Here is a 21,535-nt window from a genome sequence, read left to right as displayed (position 1 = left end):
CCCTGAAAGTCCAGGGCATCACATTCACAGACTTCAAACTATTAGTCCTTCCCCAATTGTGCACCCCAGCACTGCTGGGACTGGATTTTCAGTGCCAGTTTCAAATCGTTTCCATGCACTTTGGGGGGCCTCACTCTCTCTCTGTAACCACTCCACCCCGGAAGCCTCCTGCCAGCGGCAGCCCGAGCCACCCGCCCCCGCACCCCAGGCCTGTGCAGGGCCTCTATGACTGAGGACCTGTAGTCTCTTCACCCTCTGAGTTGCTCCGCCAGTGCTTTGCTCAAACCTCACCCCTGGCTGGAAGCCTGTGGCCACCAAAAGTGGGCAATATAGTTATGAACACAGGAAATTTATCACAAGCGAGGTGCGCAGGCTGCTGGAAGAGAGAGCCCAGGTGGTGGTTGTTAAAATTGGGGAGAAGCCGCGGATGGTGGTTGACTACAGCTAGAAAATCAACCGCTTCACGCTTCTGGATGTGTACCCCCTTCCACGGATCACGGATGTGATGAATCAGACCACCCAATACCGTGTATTTTCCACCATTGACTTACGTTTAGCCTATCGTCAGCTCCCGATCCGCTGAGAGGACCGACCTTTCATGGCCTTCGAAGTGAATGGGCAGCTGTATCAATTCCTCAGGGTACCCTTTAGGGTCACAAATGGCGTCGTGGTCTTCCAGCGGGAAATGGACCGGATGGTGGACCAGAATGGGCTGACTGCTACTTTCCCGTATCTGGACAGTGTCACCATCTGTGGCCAAGACACGGAGGATCATGATGCCAACCTTGAGAATTTTTTTCAGATTGCAATTCAGCTGAACTTGACCTACAATTTTGACAAGTGTGTCTTCTGGACCACTCGGCTTGCAATTCAAGGTTCTGTGGTGGAGAATGGTGTGGTCATGCCGGACACTGACCGCATGCATCCTCTCATGGATTTGCTCCCCCCCCCCCACCCCCTACACACCCAGAAGGCACTCAAACACTGCCTGGGCTTTTTCTCCTACTGTGCCCAATGGGTTCCACACTATGTCGACAAGGCACGGCCACTCATCAAGATCACCTCCTTCCCCCTGTCAACCGAAGCCAGAGTGGCCTTCAACTGCATCAAATCAGACATCGCTGCTGCAATGCTGCACTCCATTGACGAGTCCATCCCGTTCCAAGTCGAGAGCGATGTGTCCAACTTTGCACTGGCAGCCACTTTGAACCAGGCCGGCCGGCCGGTAGCCTTCTTCTCCAGAACCCCCCAGGGTCCTGAGTGCTGACACTCCCCTGTCGAGAAGGAGGCCCAGGCCATAGTCGAAGCAGTACGTCGTTGGAGACACTACCTCACTGGCAGGCACTTTACACTGCTGACCGACCAACGCGCGGTCTCCTTCATGTTTAGCAATACCCAGCGAGGTAAGATCAAGAATGACAAAATCGTCAGGTGGAGAATCGAGCTCTCCACCTTTAATTATGACATACTGTATTGGCCTGGTAAACTCAACGACCTGCCAGATGTGCTCTCCAGGGGGACTTGACCAACATACAACTGGACAGGCTTCAAAGACTCCATGAGAAGCTCTGTCATCCAGGGATCACTAGGTTTACGCACTTTGTCAAAGCTTGCAACCTGCCCTACACGGTCAAGGGGATTCGCTCCATGACCCGAGCCTGCCCGGTGTGCGCTGAGTGCAAACCCCACATTTTCCGTCCGGAGAACACCCACATCATCAAAGCCACCCGCCCCTTTGAGCGTCTTAGTGTGGACTTCAAGGGGCCCCTTCCGTCGACCAACTGTAACACCTACATCCTTACAGCCATCAATAAGTACTCCTGCTTCCCGTTCGATGTGCCCTGCTCGGGACATGACTGCCTCCTCAGTCATAGAGGCCCTGCACAGCATCTTCACCATCTTCGGGTACCCCAGTTACATCCACAGTGACAGGGGGTCCTTGTTTATGAGCGCAGAGCTGCGGCAGTACCTTCTGGAGTGTGGTATTGCTTCAAGCAGGACCACCAGCTTTAACCCATGCGGTAATAGGCAAGTTGAAAGAGAGAATGCCACTGTCTGGAAAGCGGTTATGCTTGCCCTCCGGTCCAAAGGTCTTCCCACCTCTCACTGGCAGGACATGCTCACTAGTGCCCTACACTCCATCCGCTCTTTCCTATGCACCGCGACCAATGCCACCCCCCATGAAAGGATGTTCTCTTTCCTAATTAAATCTGAATTGGGAATGACCATACCAGCATGGCTCATGGTTCCAGGTCCGGTCCTTTTATGATGGCACGTCCAGTACTCAAAGAACAACTCCTCGGTTGACCGAGTGACTCTGCTCCATGCGAACCTGCATTATTCCTACGTTGAGTACCCGATCAGGCGGGAGGACACAGTCTCGGTAAGGGACCTAGCCCAAGCCGGATCAGGCGCAGCAGTGCCTTTAACCCAACCTCCCCCTATTCCTTCTCCCCCAGGTCATGTGCTTGAACAGAGGGACCAGCACCAGCCCACCAGCTCAGGCCAGGCTGTCGACAACACCATTGGGGAATTGAGTGAAGCAGTGGCCGCACCCTACGAGCCTGCCGGCGACATGACTCCGGCGACCCCAACCCGGCACCACGGCGGTCACACTGGATGGTCAGGCCCCCTGACCGGTACAGCTCCTAACCTCCATCCACCCCGGGGTTAGTTCTCAAAGAAGGGGTGAATGTGATAGTACAGATTCTATCACCAGATTGTAGTGTAGGATCACTGTGATTGGCTGAGAGCGTAGCCACACCTACTGGCAGGTCTTAAAGGATTGCTCCTAGCCAGACCAGGTCATTCTGGACTGGTCGACCTACTTGTGATATGCTCCAGACTTTTAGTTAATAAAAATCTTGGTTTGGATCAACAAGTCTTTGGTTCTTTCGACACGCTCTACAATTGGTATGGTCAAGTTGAGCTGAAGTGCCTGTAAAACCACAAATCTGTTTCATGCAGTATCCATCAGCCATTTGGTCACCTTTGTATTACTCATTGGAATCCTTGTTGGAAGATATAGCAGAGGATTGTTTGCTGCTTTCTTAAGAATAAATAGTCTTTCTTTATTTACTCTGCTATTGCTCAGTACTGTGAAGACAGCATTTACCAAATAGCAAAGCCAAACAAAGAATAAATGTTCTTTTAAAAAAAGGGAACTGAACTTTGAGTGAACTGATAATGTTTTTTAGCCTTTTTATATCAGTAATTAACCTTTTGTATCATTTGTTTGCTCTGTACATCTGTGGTTTGGTTTCTACTTTTGAATATTTTTTGTTAAAGCCTACAGAGCAGAGAGCTGGCATGGCATCCTGAGAAAAGATCAATATCTGGCATGAAAATACTTTCTCTCCCCAGTCATTTCTGAGTATATCCAGAGAGCTCCGTTACTTCTTTAAGCGTGTCAGCACTTGTAGCTGTTTCTCTGCTTGATTTATACAGAGCGGTGATTCTCTAAAAAGGGTAAGCTTTCAGTTGCACATGAGAACCAATAGCTCTGCAAGATTATCCTGTGAAGTTATTGAAGTAATTAATAGGATTTACCATGTACAGGAGAAACAGATACTCAGGAATGAAGTCCTTGACTGAGTCCACACTTCATGTTCCCCTCCTGTTTGATCCCTGTGGCTGTTCTAACCTTTTGTAACCCCTTGGGTACAAATTAGCTGGATACATCCCTGCTACAATTGTTTTATGAAGTAGAACAGACCACAAGCAGCAACCAATCCTCTGGTGCTTGGTGCAGGTCAAAGTCCTTTTGACCGTTTCTAAATATCTCTGATTGTCCGAGACTTTTGAAAATGTTTGTCATAGATTTAAATAATTTTTAGAGTTATGCTTTATTTAAAGGTTTATTTAAATTATGTACATTGATTGTACCCAGTTACCAAAATAAATATTTCAATGGTCCTTTAGCTTTATCACTCAGTTTGCTAATCCCGTTCAAATGTATAGGCAAACTGAGGGCCAGATACAAAATAAGTCCAGTCACCCAGCAAAGGATATTAATGCTCAGCATCTGGACTTGGGGCTGACTCTAGCAGCAGAATTGGAAGTTAGCTGCAAATTCTGATGTTCAGTTTGTCTGTAGTCCTGCACAATAAAGAGGGATTTGTGTAAAAGGATCCTTGAGGCCAGGCTCAGACTTGGTGGGTTGAAGGCCCATTTGGTGTATAACTCTGACAAGAATGTTACATTTGGGCAACACATAAAAATCTTCAATGGGGTTCAAGAATCTGCAGAAATCTCCAGAATGCAAGTTTTCTTCACACAGCATTTATTGCCTTTGACCATTGCACACCCTTTCTCTGTCATGTGCATGAATTTTTTTAAATATAATTTTTTTTTAATTTTTTACAGTGTGAACCATATCAACCAAAATACATACAAACATTTCCCTCTTAAATATACACATTGGCATTTTCTCCGCTTTTTCCCCCCCCATCTTCCCTCCCCCCCCTTCCCACCCCCCCCTCCAAAACCAATAAACATTCAACATATACAATACAATAAAACCATTAAACAATGTCATCACACAATGAAAAATAAACAAGAAAAATGTGTCATCTACTTTTACACACTGGATCAAGTCATTTTGTCTTCTTATCATTTTAGGGGGTGGAGGTCCAAGACAAGCCCTCTCTATTATGTTCCATGTACAGTTCCCAAATTTGTTCAAATACTGTCACTTTATTTTTTAAATTATATGTTATTTTTTCCAATGGAATGCATTTATTCATTTCCATGTACCATTGCTGTACTCTCAGGCTCTCTTCTGATTTCCAGGTTGACATTATACATTTTTTTGCTACAGCTAAGGCTATCATAATAAATCTTTTTTTGCACTTCATCCAGTTTGAGGCCTAATTTCTTACTTTTTATATTACTTAGAAGAAAGATCACTGGATTTTTTGGTATGTTGTTTTTTTTTTAAATTTTATTTAATATCTGATTTAGATCTTCCCAAAACTTTTTCACTTTCTCACATGTCCAAATTGCATGTACTGTTGTTCCCATTTCCTTCTTACAGCGAGAACATCTATCTGATAATGTTGGATCCCATTTTTAAAAAACTTTTGGGGCATGATATATAACCTAAGTAACCAATTATACTGCATCATGCATAACCTTGTGTTTATTATATTCTTCATAGTTCCAGAACATAATTTTTCCCATGTTTCATTTTTTATCTTTATGTTTAAATCCTTTTCCCACTTTTGTTTGGGTTTATAGCTTATTTCATCATTTTCCTTATCTTGCAGCTTGATGTACATGTTCGTTATAAATCTTTTAATTATCATTGTGTCTGTAATCACATATTCAAAGCTGCTTCCTTCTGGTAATCTCAGTCTGTTTCCCAATTTATCCTTTAAGTAGGCTTTCAGTTGATGGTATGCAAACATTGTATCATGAGTTATTCCATATTTGTACTTCATTTGTTCAAATGTTAATAAATTATTTCCCAAAAAACAATTTTCTATTCTTTTATTTCCTTTTCTCTCCCATTCTCTAAAGGAAAGGTTATCTATTGTAAAAGGGATTAGCTGATTTTGCGTCAATAATAATTTTGGTATTTGGTAATTTGTTTTTTTCCTTTCTAAGTGAATCTTCTTCCATATATTGAGTAAATGATTCAATACTGGTGAGCTTTTATATCATACCAGCTTTTCATCCCACTTATAAAGTATATGTTCCGGTACCTTCTCCCCTATTTTATCTAGCTCTATCTTAGTCCAATCTGGTTTTTCCCTTGTCTGATAAAAATCTGATAAATACCTTAATTACACTGCTCTATAGTAATTTTTAAAGTTTGGTAACTGCAAACCACCTTGGTCGTACCTCTCTGTTAATTTATCTAACGCTATCCTTGGTTTACCCTCTTTCCTAAAAAAAATCCTTATTATTCTCTTTAGTTCATTAAAGAATTTCTCTGTTAAAGGAAATTGGAAATGATTGAAATAAGTATTGAATCCTTGGGAAGACATTAATTTTAGTGCAATTTACCCTCCCTATCAACGTTAGCAGTAATTCTTTCCAATATTCTAAGTCTTCCTGCAATTTCTTTATTAGTGACTGATAATTTAATTTGTACAAGTGGCTTAAATTATTATCTAACCTAATACTAGGTATTGGATTGTTTGTGTTTGCCATTTAAATGGTGATTTTTTATTAAATTCTATATAATCCGCATTACTCATTGGCATCATTTCACTTTTATTTGCATTGATCTTGTACCCAGATATTTCTCCATACTCCTTCAATTTCTTATGTAGTTCTTTTATTGATATTTCTGGTTCTGTTAAGTATACTATGATGTCATCTGCAAATAAACTGATTTTATACTCCTTCTTTATTTTTATCCCTTTTATTTTATTTTCTGTTCTTATCAGTTTTGCCAATGGTTCTATTGCTAAAGTGAACAGTGAGGGAGATAATGGACATCCCTGCCTATTTGACCTACTTAATTTACATATCCATTTACTGTTACCTTCGCCAATGGTCCATTATATAATGCTTTAATCCAATTAATATATTTTTCTGGTAGATTGAACCTCTGTAATACTTTGAATAAATAATTCCATTCTACTCTGTCAAAGGCTTTTTCTGCATCTAAAGCAACAGCCACTGTTGGCTTCTTATTTCCTTGAACTGCATGAATTAAATTAATAAATTTACAGACATTATCCGCTGTTCGTCTTTTCTTAATAAATCCAGTATGATCTTGTTTTACTATTTTTGGTACAGAGTCGACCAATCTGTTTGCTAATAATTTTGCTATTATCTTATATTCTGAATTAAGTAGACATATTGGTCTATATGATGCTGGTGTTAGTGGGTCCTTCCCCATCTTTGGTATTACTGTAATTATTGCTGTCTTACATGAATCTGGCAAGTTTTGTGTTTCTTCTATCTGGTTCATTACTTCCAGGAGAGGAGGAATTAATAACTCTTTAAATGTTTTATAGAATTCTATTTGGAATCTAACCTCTCCAGGCGTTTTATTGTTCAGCAGCTTTTTTAATATATCCTGTATTTCCTCTATTTCAAATGGTTTCATCAGTTTGTTTTGTCCCTCTTCTTGCAATATCGGCAGTTCAATTTTAGCTAAAAACTCTTCTAATTTATCATATTTCCCCTTGTTCTCAGTTTGATATAATTGTTTATAAAATTCCTTAAAGTTCTCATTAATCTCCATTGGATTACATGTAATTTGTTTGTCCTTTTTCCTTGATGCCAATACAGTTCTTTTAGCTTGTTCTGTTTTAAGTTGCCAGGGTAATATTTTATGTGTTTTTTCTCCTAGTTCATAATACTTTTGCTTTATTTTCATTATGTTCTTCTCCACCTTGTATGTTTGTAATATTTTGTATTTTATTTTTTTGTCTGCCAATTCTCTTCTTTTTGTTGTATCTTCCCTTGTTGCTAGTTCCTGTTCTTTACTTACTACCTCCCTTTCCAACTGTTCTATTTCCTGATTGTAGTCCTTTTTCATCTTAGTTACATAACTTATTATCTGCCCTCTAATGAAAGCTTTCATTGCATCACATAATATAAATTTCAAAAGTACGTTTTAATTTGGCGTTCAATAAACTCTCGAAATTCCTGCCTTGTAAGTAGCATGGAGTTTAACTTGGTGGGATGTCCTCCAGTTCTATTGTTAATAACAGTGGTGAATTATTAGCTTTATATTCACTTTTCCTAACTCTCCTTTGAATATGGGCTGACAACAAAAACATATCAATCCTTGAGTATGTTTTATGCTTACTCGAATAATATGAGTATTCCTACTCCCTTGGGTGCTGCCTCCTCCATATATTCATAAGTTTCATTTCCTATATTGATTTAACCATAAATTTGGCCACTTTATTCTTTTTGCTAGTCTTTTGTCCAGTTTTATCCAACATTGGATCCAAATTAAGGTTAAAATCCCCTCCTATCAATATATTCCCTTGCATATCTACAATCTTCAAAAAAATATCTTCCATAAACTTGTGATCCTCCTCAGTAGGTGCATAAATATTGAGCAAATTCCAAAATTCTGAATATATTTGACACTTTATCATTACATACCTCCCTGCTGGATCTATTATTTTCTCCTCTATTTTGATTGGTACATTTTTATTAATTAATATAGCTACACCTCTAGCTTTTGAATTATATGATGCTGCCGCTACGTGTCAGACCCAGTCTCTCTTTAACTTGTTATGTTCCACTTCAGTTACATGCTATGTCTAGTTTTTCTTTTTTCAGTAAATTTAATAGCCTCTTCTTTTTAATTTGGTTATGTATTCCATTAATATTTGTAGTCATATAGTTCAACATGGCCACCTCATATCCTGTTTACACCTCATTTCCGCTTCCTCACCACCACCATCCCCCTTTTCCCCATTTTCATCTCTCAGTTTTCCCTTTTTAAACTCAATATATGACAACACATTTAAAACATAAAATACTTCAACAACTCCCACATCCGGCACTGTCTGTGGGGCCGAGGCCGGCGCCATCTTGTCTGAGGGAGGGCGACCGAGGGCCGCGGAGATGGTGCCCCTGACCAGGAAGATTTTGTCCATGTCGGGTCGGAGCATTCGCCAAATTGCTGCAAGACAAGCTCATCGCAAAGTTGAACCTGACTTCCATGACAAATATGGAAATATTATCTTGGCAGGAGGATGAGTATTCTGTGCTTCAATTTGGACCTATGTTTGTACACAGACTGGGATCACTTGGAATCTTTCGCCAATTGGCAAGATCACTCCTCAAGAATGGAGAACAGATTAAAAAATGGATTGAGCATTCACAATGAAGAGTACAGATCAGCTGCATCTGCCTCCAGCCTCATGGCTTGTACTGTACTATTTACCTCTGTATATTGGGTTACACAATAAATCAATAAATTATACAAAAAAAAACAACTCCCACATCCAATATTCCCTCAGCCCCAAATGTTCCCCCTCCTCTCTGAGTTGCCCCTTGTCCCTTGCCGGGCAACCACAACTCCCCTCTCCATTTGGATTGTGAACCCACTCGCAAGCATCAACTGATTTTGCAGTGACGGTTATTCTCTCCCACCCAACAACCCCCGAAAATTTTTTTTTTTAACACATGTAACAAAATTCACCCTTTTTTCCCCCTTATTTCCTTTCTTCCCTTCTCTTTCTCTTCTTTAGTTCTTACATATTGTCGGACTCTGGCTTTACCTTACTCTTAATTTAGTCTATGTGTGGTCTGAGTCCAGCATGTTCTTTGAATGAAGTGATAGGAGAAGGTATTCGGTTCAACAGTCAATTTATTACACAGCACAAGAATAAAACTTAACAGAGCTCTGGGTCAATCGTTAGTTCATAGGTCACCTGCACAGTGAGCTACTCCCCAAGACTGACCCCTATTGTCCAGTTGGCTCAGTTTATATAGATCAACCTTATCATACAGAACAAAAGTTGGCTTCCTTTGCTAGATTTCATTATCATACAGAACAAAAGTTGTCTCCCTTTGCTAGATCTTTTTGCATAAGGGTTATCACAAGTCATCTCCTGTTTTGCAGATATCTGGGGTGTAGCACTCCCATCTTAATCCTCCAGGCCAGACTATCCTGTTGATTTGATCAGAAATTAATTCATCCCCAGATATTTCTAATCACCATTCTGTTTCTGTCTGGCCAATTTCTGCTGTTCTCTTTAACACCTCCTCATGCCTTAATCTTCCTCCTAGACTGGTTTTCCATTCCCTTTATTTCTTGCAGGCCATTCTTTGTTCTGGTCTGGCCTGTGTCTCCTGTGCTACTCACCACCTCCTTCAGTTTGAGCATTCCTCCTAAATCGTTTTATGCATTTCCTCTCCCTGTATTTGGGAGCAGACAATTTTGCTCAGCCAACTTTGCTCCATGCTGTGATTGCCACTTAATCACATTCCTCTTTTTCCCTGACCCATGCAGTACATATAAACTTATTAATTAATCATTTCTTTCATAATGTTTTAACCCCTAGATTCCAACAGTCCCCCTTTTGGTCTCAGGAAACTGAGACCAACCACCTGTTACCTTATTCGGCCGAGACCTCCGGAGTTATTGCCAGGATCGGCATTTCTGACCCCTTGTAGTCATTATACTCTTGGGAGGGCAGTAGGGACAAATACATGCCTTGGGGTCTGGGGATGGCTCTCTGTAAAAACGCTTGTTGAATCAGGCACTGGAGGCAGGGAAGGATGCACGGGATCAGGATCAACGCCAACACCACCACTCCAGCAACTAGCACTGCAGTCTGTATCCATCTCCAGTCTCCAGAGAACAAATTTCCTAGCCATGAGCTGCCCCAGGGTCACCAGGTCTGAACTGGGACATGAGCTAATTTGCGAATACCTGAGGAAATCTCCTTTACTGCTTGCCCATTGTCATCGATTTTTAAACAACAATTAGTGAGATTCAATTTCCCACACACTCCCCCTTCAATGGCTAACAAGTAGTCTAATGCTAAGTGGTTTTGAAACACCGTGGCCCTCATCTGTTGCTGCTCTTCTGCCAACAGATCAAGGGCTGTGGCGGTGTTATTGGTGATAATTTCCAAAATAGCTTGTAAACGAATCAGACGGTTTAACATGTAAATTGGGGTTCGATATCCCCAGGACCCATCCTGGGCCCAAGTGGCAGGTCCATAATAAGAAATAATGCGCTCTGGAGGCCAGTCCTCTCCCCACTCACCGATCTTTAAATCCCTCTTCTGGCGGAGCCCCTGATATACACGCGCGGCTAACTGATGGGAGTCGTTCTGTGGTAAAAGCACAAATTGTGGTTGAATGATACCTATACAGCACGTTCCCCACCAGTCTGGCTCCAAAAAATGTATGCCATATTCCCACAAATCCAATATAAACCCTCTGGGGCAAATCCGTGTGGATAGGGATGAGCCCACAATTGTCTGAGTGAGGGAACCCCTTCATATGGATTAACGCCCGTGCAATTCCATACCACTTTCCCACGGGAGTTATCTGTTATAGGTCTGCAATTTGCTTCATTCTGTGGGGCCAGGAACCACCGGGGTCACTGAGGATGCCATCGAGGGAACTTCCCCAAGATTTTAACCCTTGTGCACCTTGAATCTCCTTTATAATGATTGCCTTGCTCCTTCCTCCCCTAATGGGTGATTCGCTAAATGCCATGTCTGGTGGGGCCGCGTCTCATCTGCCGATCCGTGAAAACTCATCAACTCCCACACTTCCAGGGGCTCCCCGCTCCATGGCCATGACCCATCTCTTGTGGGTCCTCCACATACCCAACAGTTTTTTACCCCCAAGAGTTCTGCCATAGTTTGGCAAAGGTCTACCCATCTGTTGTCACCTACTCTGTGAGTGGCTGACTGGCGTTTACCGATGGCATAGATATCCCCCTTATCTCTGTCCCATACGTATGGTTGTTTTCCCTTTTGTCACATGGGTTCCCACTGTATCCTCTGAATGGGTATTGAGCCCCCTTTCTCCTTATCTCGGTCTCCCTCCGGGGCACAAAACCATGTTACTCCTTGGGGACAGCGGTCTCGATGTGGCGTGGACTGTAACGATCCCCTATTGAATTTAACATCATACACTCGTCCATTATGCACACACTTACGTCCCGTGTGAGTCCCAACACAGTGTTCAGGAAAGTTAGTCCAATCAGCAAAGTACTGTTCTTTTTCATTATGCGACCCCCAGGCCGAGTGCACACACTTTGTACAGTGGTTTTCTTCCCCAGTCCCTTCAAGGGCTCGGAACACCAGTACCCATAGTCCCCACATAGTATTCATCCCAGCTCCCTTCATTGTTTTGATGCCAATAAATGGATTATACCGTCAACCACTGATATACAGTCACCGTAGTCCAATAGTCTCTTTAAAAAGGGACGTTAAGTGTTCTTAGTCCATGGTTTCTTCATAGAGTCCCAGTCATCTCAGTTCGAATCTGTTCCAGTGTCCGTGTTGGTGGGTCCGTTGCTGTTCACTGGCTCCAATGATACCACGTCTCGCCTTTTCCCTGTAGTCGAACCGCATGGGATGTCCTCTCCACCACTCTGTAGGGTCCTGTCCACCTGGGCTCCGACCACTTTTCCTTGATGACCTTTAGCAGAACCCACTCCGCGACTGAAGATATCGGTGTTTCGCCTTTTTTGTTGGGACTTGTGACCTGTTGTGAAAAATCTGACACCAGAGCCGTTAGTTTATCATAATAAAGCTTGCATCCCATTGAACTTACCTCATTCTTCGTAGTCTGAATTCCGGCTCCCGGTCCTGGAAACTGGTGCCCCGTTTGTAGTTCATATGGAGTAAATCCTGTCACAGAACTTACCGAACTCCTTATTGACATTAATGCCAGGGGCAACGCATCCACCCAATTTAGTTTGGTCCGTGCCTGTACTTTCCTGATCTTACCTTTGATTGTTTGGTTCATCCTCTCCACTTTCCCTTGGGATTGTGGATGGTACACCGTTCCAAAGGCATGTTTCAATCCCAACATCGCTTCTACCTCCTGTAGATCGTTATTCTTAAAATTACTTCCATTATCGGACCTAATTTTTCTAGGAAATCCGTGTCTTGGAATATACTGGTTGATCAGGAATTTACATACCGTCCTTGCATCTTCTCTTTTGGCAGGGATTGCCTCCGGCCGCTCTGTGAACACATCTACTGCTACTAAGAGGTATCGATAGCCACTTACCCTCTCAATCATGTCCGTATAATCAAGTACGATTTCCTGCCCTGGTAACTTAGGTAACAGGAACTGTCCTTCATGTGGCTTTACAGTCGCCTTGACATTGAAAGTTATACATACCTCACACTCTCTAATATGGTTCTCCACCATCGCCGGCAGGAAGGGGTGCCACCAATGTATCAAGTACCTTATCATCTGCTTCTTTCCACAATGTGTTAGCCCATGCGCCTCCTCGAGGAGGGGTTTCATGAGTCCAGATGGTAAAACTGGCCTCCCATCTATCGATCTCCATAGTCCTTGATTCTCGGTTGCCCCCCTTTCCTCCCATTCCATCCTTTCCTGAGGTGATGCCTTTGCTTGTTCCTGTATTATTACTTCTACCCTACACGGTGGTAATAAGTCATGTGCTGTTCCGTCTGCCTGTATCATAATAAACTGAGGGCCGTATCCTGCTGCCCTTTTAGTGGCCATGTCCGCTTCCTGATTTCCCCGAGCCACCATCGTATCTGTTCTATCATGTCCTTTACATTTAAGAACTGCTAATGCCCTTGGTTTCAGGAGGGCCTCAGCCAGTCTCCTAACGTCCTTCTCGTGTTTAATTGGGGTCATAGCTGCTGTTAAAAACCCTCTTCTAATCCATTGACTAAGTTCGACCTGAATTGTCCCTACCACATATGCCGAGTCTGTATATATATTGACCTCCTTCCCTTCTGCCCATTCTAATGCTGCTATCATTCCCTGTTGTTCTGCGAGTTGTGCTGACTCCTTTCCTCTCACCGTCCCTGCAATGATTTCTTCAAATCCTCCTGTAGTTTTTCGTACCACCGCATAGGCAGCTTTCAATCCATCTGTGGGGTGTCTGTAACAACACCCATCTGTAAACAAGGTATCATCTGGTTCTCTTAAGGGTGTAGCCTGTAAGTCAGGTCTTATTTTAATATCCTTTACTACCCTCTTCTCACAACAGTGTGGTTCTCCCTCTCCCATATTGTCTGCCATGTTAATGCCTTCATGGGTAAACGTAACATTTGGAGCATTCAGGATCTTTTCTAGTCTCGTCTGCCTTAGCGAAGTCATTGTAAATGCTGTCGTGCTCACAAATGCTACAATACTATGTGTTGTTAATACCGTCAGGCCATGTCCCATTACTATATGTGCCACCTTTTGTAGAATCTTTGCTACTCCCGCTGCATGTCTCGTACATGGTGGGTGTCTGTCTTTCGTCAGGTCGAGTGTGATACTCACATACATGAGCACACATCTTCCACCCCCTTTTTTCTGAAAAAGGACACCAACAATCGTGTGCGCTTTTTCAGAAACATCCAAAAAGAAAGGGTGTCTATAATTTGGAATTGCCAAATCTATAGCGGTTGTAAGAGCTTGCTTAAGTAGAATAAAACTCATCTCAGTCTGTGCATTCCAATCAAGTGTAGCTCCCAGATTCCTCATCCCTTGCTCATTCACCAAAGTTCGCAGTGGATGTGTCAACTCACCATACAATGGGATAAACTGCCGACTCTAACCTGACAAATCCAAAAACGAAAGCATTTCCTTAACTGTCTTTGGTTTTGGATGATGTAGTATCGCTGTATGATGCACAGGGGATATCCCTGCACCTTTCGCTGAGACCATTCTTCCTAAAAAGGAGACCACTTGTCTACAACATTGCAACTTTAAACGAGAGATTTTAAAACCTGCCTTGAATAGCTGCATTAGCAGGAGTTTTGTGGCCTCCAAACAGGAGAGAGGCTCAGATGCTGCCAATAAGATATCATCTACGTACTGGATCAGAACTACCCCACATGGCAGTACTAGCCCCCCCAGCTGTTCTTTCAAAACCTGATTGAAAATCCCTGGGGATAAGATAAAGCCCTGCGGGAGTCGAGCATAACGCAACTTTCTACCTTTCTTCTTTGGCTTGGCTTCGCGGACGAAGATTTATGGAGGGGGTAAAAGTCCACGTCAGCTGCAGGCTCGTTTGTGGCTGACAAGTCCGATGCGGGACAGGCAGACACGGTTGCAGCGGCTGCAGGGGAAAATTGGTTGGTTGGGGTTGGGTGTTGGGTTTTTCCTCCTTTGCCTTTTGTCAGTGAGGTGGGCTCTGCGGTCTTCTTCAAAGGAGGTTGCTGCCCACCAAACTGTGAGGCGCCAAGATGCACGGTTTGAGGCGATATCAGCCCACTGGCGGTGGTCAATGTGGCAGGCACCAAGAAATTTCTTTAGGCAGTCCTTGTACCTTTTCTTTGGTGCACCTCTGTCACAGTGGCCAGTGGAGCGCTCGCCATATAACACGATCTTGGGAAGGCGATGGTCCTCCATTCTGGAGACGTGACCTAGCCAGCGCAGCTGGATCTTCAGCAGCGTGGACTCGATGCTGTCGACCTCTGCCATCTCGAGTACTTCGACGTTAGGGATGAAAGCGCTCCAATGGATGTTGAGGATGGAGCGGAGACAACGCTGGTGGAAGCGTTCTAGGAGCCGTAGGTGATGCTGGTAGAGGACCCATGATTCGGAGCCGAACAGGAGTGTGGGTATGACAACGGCTCTGTATACGCTTATCTTTGTGAGGTTTTTCAGTTGGTTGTTTTTCCAGACTCTTTTGTGTAGTCTTCCAAAGGCGCTATTTGCCTTGGTGAGTCTGTTGTCTATCTCATTGTCGATCCTTGCATCTGATGAAATGGTGCAGCCGAGATAGGTAAACTGGTTGACCGTTTTGAGTTTTGTGTGCCCGATGGAGATGTGGGGGGGCTGGTAGTCATGGTGGGGAGCTGGCTGATGGAGGACCTCAGTTTTCTTCAGGCTGACTTCCAGGCCAAACATTTTGGCAGTTTCCGCAAAGCAGGACGTCAAGTGCTGAAGAGCTGGCTCTGAATGGGCAACTAAAGCGGCATCGTCTGCAAAGAGTAGTTCACGGACAAGTTTCTCTTGTGTCTTGGTGTGAGCTTGCAGGCGCCTCAGATTGAAGAGACTGCCATCCGTGCGGTACCGGATGTAAACAGCGTCTTCATTGTTGGGGTCTTTCATGGCTTGGTTCAGCATCATGCTGAAGAAGATTGAAAAAGAGGGTTGGTGCGAGAACACAGCCTTGCTTCACGCCATTGTTAATGGAGAAGGGTTCAGAGAGCTCATTGCTGTATCTGACCCGACCTTGTTGGTTTTCGTGCAGTTGGATAATCATGTTGAGGAACGAAAACACATCACTTAATGGTTCTGCCAGCGACAAGCAAAAGAAAGCATTCACTAAATCTATGCAAGAGAACCACTTGTGGTTAGGGGTTAAAGCAGTCATGGCAGTATATGGGTTCTGAAACTGTGGGTGTTTGCACAATACCATTGATGCGCCTTAAGTCATTGGCCATCCGATATTTGCCCGTGTCCTGTTTCGGAACAGGTAAGATGGGTGTATTCCAACTAGAACACGAATGTTCCAACACCCCTGAATACATAAGGCCATCAATGGTATCTGCCAAACCTTCCTCAGCTTCAGGTTTGTGGGGATACTGCATCTGCCAAATTGGGGTGTAATCTGGCAGTTCGAAGGTTATGGGATCAACCTGCTGACAAAAACCCACATCTGCTGATCCCACTGACCACAGGTTCTCAGGGAGAGAATCTAGCATAGGGCTGAGTCGGGGTTATCCATCTTCTCTCTACAATGAAAGCGTTTAATCTGTCTATGCTCAAGGAGGACTCGATCATATATCGGGGACAAAATCCTGTATGCCTGACCAGATGAGGAGAACTGCACTGTCGGTATTTGGGTATCGGACCAGTCACTTAGGGACATCAAGTTCCGACACATCGGTCCCAAATCTTTTGCCTGGTGAGTAGTGCCAATTGCAAGGGTGACATGAGGAATGGCCTCACCCGCCATCACATACCATTCCAGCTGCTCAGATGTCAGTGCCACCGTAGCGGCCACTCCCTCCTTTCCTACCACTATGTAGTCCGAATTAATTTCCCATTGCATGCCCTCTAGCTCTGCATAAAAGGCATGCTGATACATTTCATCCCCATCCCTATCGTAAAAGAGGGTCATATGGGGGGGGTCCGAGGGAGGGGTATACAGGTGTAACATCTGGATCCACGGCTTCCATTGATTATAAAGCTTCAGCAGCCCTCCCTTTTGTGGGTCCTCCGGTTCCAACAGCCCCCAGTAAATGTCAGCCATTGTCCCTCAGACGCGGATCCTCCAGCTGCCGCCAACAACATCTGAGAACCGGAATGAAGTGTAGTTAATGAACAGTTCATAGAATATCCATTTGGAAAGGTGACCTCTATTCCGCTGGGTCCACAAAGGATCGATGCTCCGCACCTGACCAACAGGTCTCTGCCCAAAAGATTAGTAGGGCACCTGGCTGACAAAATGTATTGATGTGTAAAAGTCTGTCCCGCCACAGAAGTGACTAGTGGTGTAGAAAACGGCAGATTTTCTGGTGTACCCGAGAACCCTATCAGCTGTACGCTAGAGTATGATATTTTAGCTTGAAACTCAGCGCCAGTGAGTGTTGAAAATCTGGCTCCCGTATCCACTAAAAAGGATACCTCCATGTCCATTACTTTAATCTGCAGGAAAGGGTCTGCCAACCTAGCCTGCTCGTGGGTGCTCGGGCTCCGTCACTGTGGGCAATATTGCTCCTCCTCTGTCAGCAAAGGGAATTGTCTCTTCGGAGCTAGAGCCGCATGGGGTGCCTGATGTACCGGGGGTGGCACTGACGATCTCTGGGGCTGGACCCAATGCTCATTTTGTGGTGGTCCATATCCCCTTCCCCCAGTGTCCTGAGGACCCCAAACTAGGGGGCAGTCTCTCTTCCAGTGTCCTGGCTGACGACATACAAGACATACGGCTGGCTGCATTCGTGGAGCACCCCGACCTCTCCCTCTTACTCGGAATTCCCCCATTGGACCTCCCGTTCTGCCCACATAGGTGGGACCCGGTGCCCAATTTGGGGCCGGGTGCCAACTCATATTATTCCCTTGTGGTGGCTGCGGTGGCTGCTGAATCATCTGGTTCGCACCCTTTGAGCGTTTCTTTTTTGCCTCATTCGCCTTTTTCCTAGCCTCTTCCAATTGAAGCTTAAGGAGTTGCACTTGTGCCGACTCCGTAGTTTGTTTGTCCTCCTTTTGCTTAGCCCTGTAACGTTTCATGTGATGGGTCAAATGTTTTTCCCATTGCTCATTCGAGCAGCCAGGAATATCAGGGTTATTCTCTAACGCTTCCCTAACTACAGCTAGCAGTCCGCTTGTTACTGCAGCCCTAAAGAGTGTAGTCTGCAAGGGATCTGTGGCTGGGTGTACTCCTGCTTTATCCGTCCAACTCTCCTTACACTGTCTCAAAAAAGTCGAGATCTCCTCATCCTCCTTTATGGAAAAGGTCAGGGACTGCATGACACCGGGGGGAACGGGAAACTTATCCCGCATTGCCCCTCCTACTGCCGTAGCATGTTTGGCAAATGGCTCGGCATCGAGGCACTTAGTGATTCCTGCGATCATTTCTACCTGCTGTATCTCCCACAGCCCAAGCTGTTTCCCCAATAATGCTCTCCAATCCCCTATGGCTATCTTATGTCCCATCGTATATTGGCAGAACTTTCCCATCCACGCTCCACCTCCCTCAGTCGGAGGTGGCATTTTGTCCAAAATACAATTCATGTCGGTGAATGAGAAGGGTTGATACCTTTCCCCAATTTGCGGACCCTTATAAATTAGCGGCATTTGTCTATACCTTTCTGGAAGCCGTACTTCCTCCCTGTCCCGCAACGCATATCCCAAAGGGGAGCGAGGATTCTCCTGACCTTGTCTTCTGTGTGTGATCATGCTTCCCCTGATCGTGACTGGCTGTTCCTCCTCTTCACTCTCAACACTCACACTAGCTATTTCAGTTTCCTCGTTCTGCTCTCTCTCCCGCTCCCATCTGACACTCGCTGGGTCATTTCCCTTCCTATTCTCCTCTTCTTGTCCCAGCTCTCTCTCATCTGTTTTTCCCAAGCACCTATTATTTTCCCTTACTGCACATATATCGTTCTGTATTTCGTGCACCCATTCCTTTGTTTCCTCCACTCTCTCCTGCGCAACTCTCTTAAGTCTCTCCTTCGCCTCATGTAGTTCTGGACCTGTTAACTCAGTGACATTCACTATTCCCTCACTTATCTGCATCGTTGGCATCTGGGGAATAGGATAAGGTGGTGGCAATGTCTCTGGTAACTTTGGATATAGCAGGGCTGACGGCTTAACCTCCCCCGTTTTTTCCTTTGTGATAGGGGATCCCTTTTTAATATCATGTTGAAGGTTCACTTCCACAGCCACGCAAGCCAATGTCATATTGTGTAAATCTGCCCTTCTCTGTTCCTTGGCTTCCTTCTGCTGTTTAAGCCTTCTTCTATTCCATATAGATCCTTGTCCCTTTGCCTCATGTTCCCGTACCTCCTTGGCCACTTCCCTCTCTGCTTCTCCTAAGTACATTACCAGCTGGATTTTTTCAAACCCTCGTGGTACCTTCCCCTGACTCTACAGCTCTTTCCATATCTGTTCGTACCGTGCCATAGCCTGTACCTCCTCTCCCTTCGGTAATCCTCCCAGTAATTGATTCCTTGTTTTTTCCCACTGTCGGTTTACAGCTGGGGGAACCCATCTGTCTTCCCTGAACTCTTGCCCTACATCCCTAATTACTCCTTCCATCTTATGTTCCGATTTTTAACCCTTTAGACTTCGTACTTCACTGGGTCTCTCCCCTGGTAGGATTTTGCCACCCTGCAATCTACTTCGACCCTTCCCACGTTATTATAAACACCAGCAGCACATTGTACACAATCCTTAAACAAATACTTATTATAAACTATTATGATACACTACACGATTCTTAAACAGATACTTATTATACACTATAGAAACAAATAACTATAACACAATACACCTTATACAGATACTTATTATACACTACTACGGTACACGATCCTTAAACAAATACTTATTATAAACTATAGAAACAAATAACTATCACAATACACCTTATTCTATTTGGCCAAGTGTCTAAACCTATATCTCAAGATCGCTACGAGAGGACTCTAACCCCATTCTACTAGGGGGACTCTAACCCCCTTTTTCTACAGGGGACTCTAACCCCCTTTTTCTACAGGGGACTCTAACCCTGTTCTACTAGGGGGACTCTAACCCCCGTTTCTTGCAGGGGACTCTAACCCCTGAAGCTTTATTCTTTGGCTTTAACTAGGACTTTTGCAGAGTAGTGACAACACACAATTTTATCGTTGCCAATAGCAGAACTTCGTTTAAACAGGCGTCTGCTTACCTCCTTTTGTTGAATGGCCACTTGTTGTTATCACCACACCACAATCGACCGGTGTTTCGTATCTTTTTCTTCCGTCACTTCTCCATCTTCATCACGTCGGGGTCACCAAATTGTCGGACTCTGGCTTTACCTTACTCTTAATTTAGTCTATGTGTTGTCTGAGTCCAGCGTGTTCTTTGAATGAAGTGATAGGAGAAGGTATTCGGTTCAACAGTCAATTTATTACACAGCACAAGAATAAAACTTAACAGAGCTCTGGGTCAATCGTTAGTTCATAGGTCACCTGCACAGTGAGCTACTCCCCAAGACTGACCCCTATTGTCCAGTTGGCTCAGTTTATATAGATCAACCTTACCATACAGAACAAAAGTTGGCTTCCTTTGCTAGATTTCATTATCATACAGAACAAAAGTTGTCTCCTTTTGCTAGATCTTTTTGCATAAGGGTTATCACAAGTCATCTCCTGTTTTGCAGATATCTGGGGTGTAGCACTCCCATCTTAATCCTCCAGGCCAGACTATCCTGTTGATTTGATCAGAAATTAATTCATCCCCAGATATTTCTAATCACCATTCTGTTTCTGTCTGGCCAATTTCTGCTGTTCTCTTTAACACCTCCTCATGCCTTAATCTTCCTCCTAGACTGGTTTTCCATTCCCTTTATTTCTTGCAGGCCATTCTTTGTTCTGGTCTGGCCTGTGTTTCCTGTGCTACTCACCACCTCCTTCAGTTTGAGCATTCCTCCTAAATCGTTTTATGCATTTCCTCTCCCTGTATTTTGGAGCAGACAATTTTGCTCAGCCAACTTTGCTCCATGCTGTGATTGCCACTTAATCACATTCCTCTTTTTCCCTGACCCATGCAGTACATATAAACTTATTAATTAATCATTTCTTTCATAATGTTTTAACCCCTAGATTCCAACAATATACATCATTTTTACATCTTTATATATATTTTATTGCTGTTCTTCATTCTTGTTACATCTCTTCATCTCTCCTTCTGTCCTGCAGGCGTTCCGCAAATTCTCGTGCTTCCTCCGGATCTGAGAACAGACTGTTTTGCTCCACAGGGATAAATATTTTAAGCACAGCTGGATGTCTTAACATAAATTTATAACCTTTTTTCCATAGGATCGATTTTCCTGTATTAAACTCCTTCCTCTTCTTTAAGAGTTCAAAACTTATGTCTGGGTAAAAAAGTATTTTTTGACCCTTGTCTTCTTTGGCTTGGCTTCGCGGACGAAGATTTATGGAGGGGGTAAAAGTCCACGTCAGCTGCAGGCTCGTTTGTGGCTGACAAGTCCGATGCGGGACAAAGAAAAGGTACAAGGACTGCCTAAAGAAATCTCTTGGTGCCTGCCACATTGACCACCGCCAATGGGCTGATATCGCCTCAAACCGTGCATCTTGGCGCCTCACAGTTCAGCGGGCAGCAACCTCCTTTGAAGAAGACCGCAGAGCCCACCTCATTGACAAAAGACAAAGGAGGAAAAACCCAACACCCAACCCCAACCCACCAATTTTCCCTTGCAACCGCTGCAACCGTG

The 21,535-nt window shown here is 44.2% G+C and overlaps 2 protein-coding genes across 12 annotated transcripts in view; both read left to right on the top strand.

Annotated features, from left to right (window-relative positions):
- LOC138763236 (microphthalmia-associated transcription factor-like) overlaps positions 1-21,535 on the top strand; it is a 296,887-nt gene that overhangs the window by 216,478 nt on the left and 58,874 nt on the right. The window lies entirely within an intron of this gene.
- Positions 8,495-8,918, top strand: LOC138763237 (cytochrome c oxidase subunit 7B, mitochondrial-like). The gene is given in 1 exon segment (XM_069937079.1): positions 8,495-8,918. A coding segment is annotated over 1 exon segment (240 nt). The 5' UTR covers positions 8,495-8,544; the 3' UTR covers positions 8,785-8,918.

Source organism: Narcine bancroftii, chromosome 5 (genome assembly GCF_036971445.1).
Source record: "Narcine bancroftii isolate sNarBan1 chromosome 5, sNarBan1.hap1, whole genome shotgun sequence".
Lineage (NCBI taxonomy): Eukaryota > Metazoa > Chordata > Chondrichthyes > Torpediniformes > Narcinidae > Narcine > Narcine bancroftii.
This window is presented reverse-complemented; position numbering and strand designations above follow the sequence as displayed.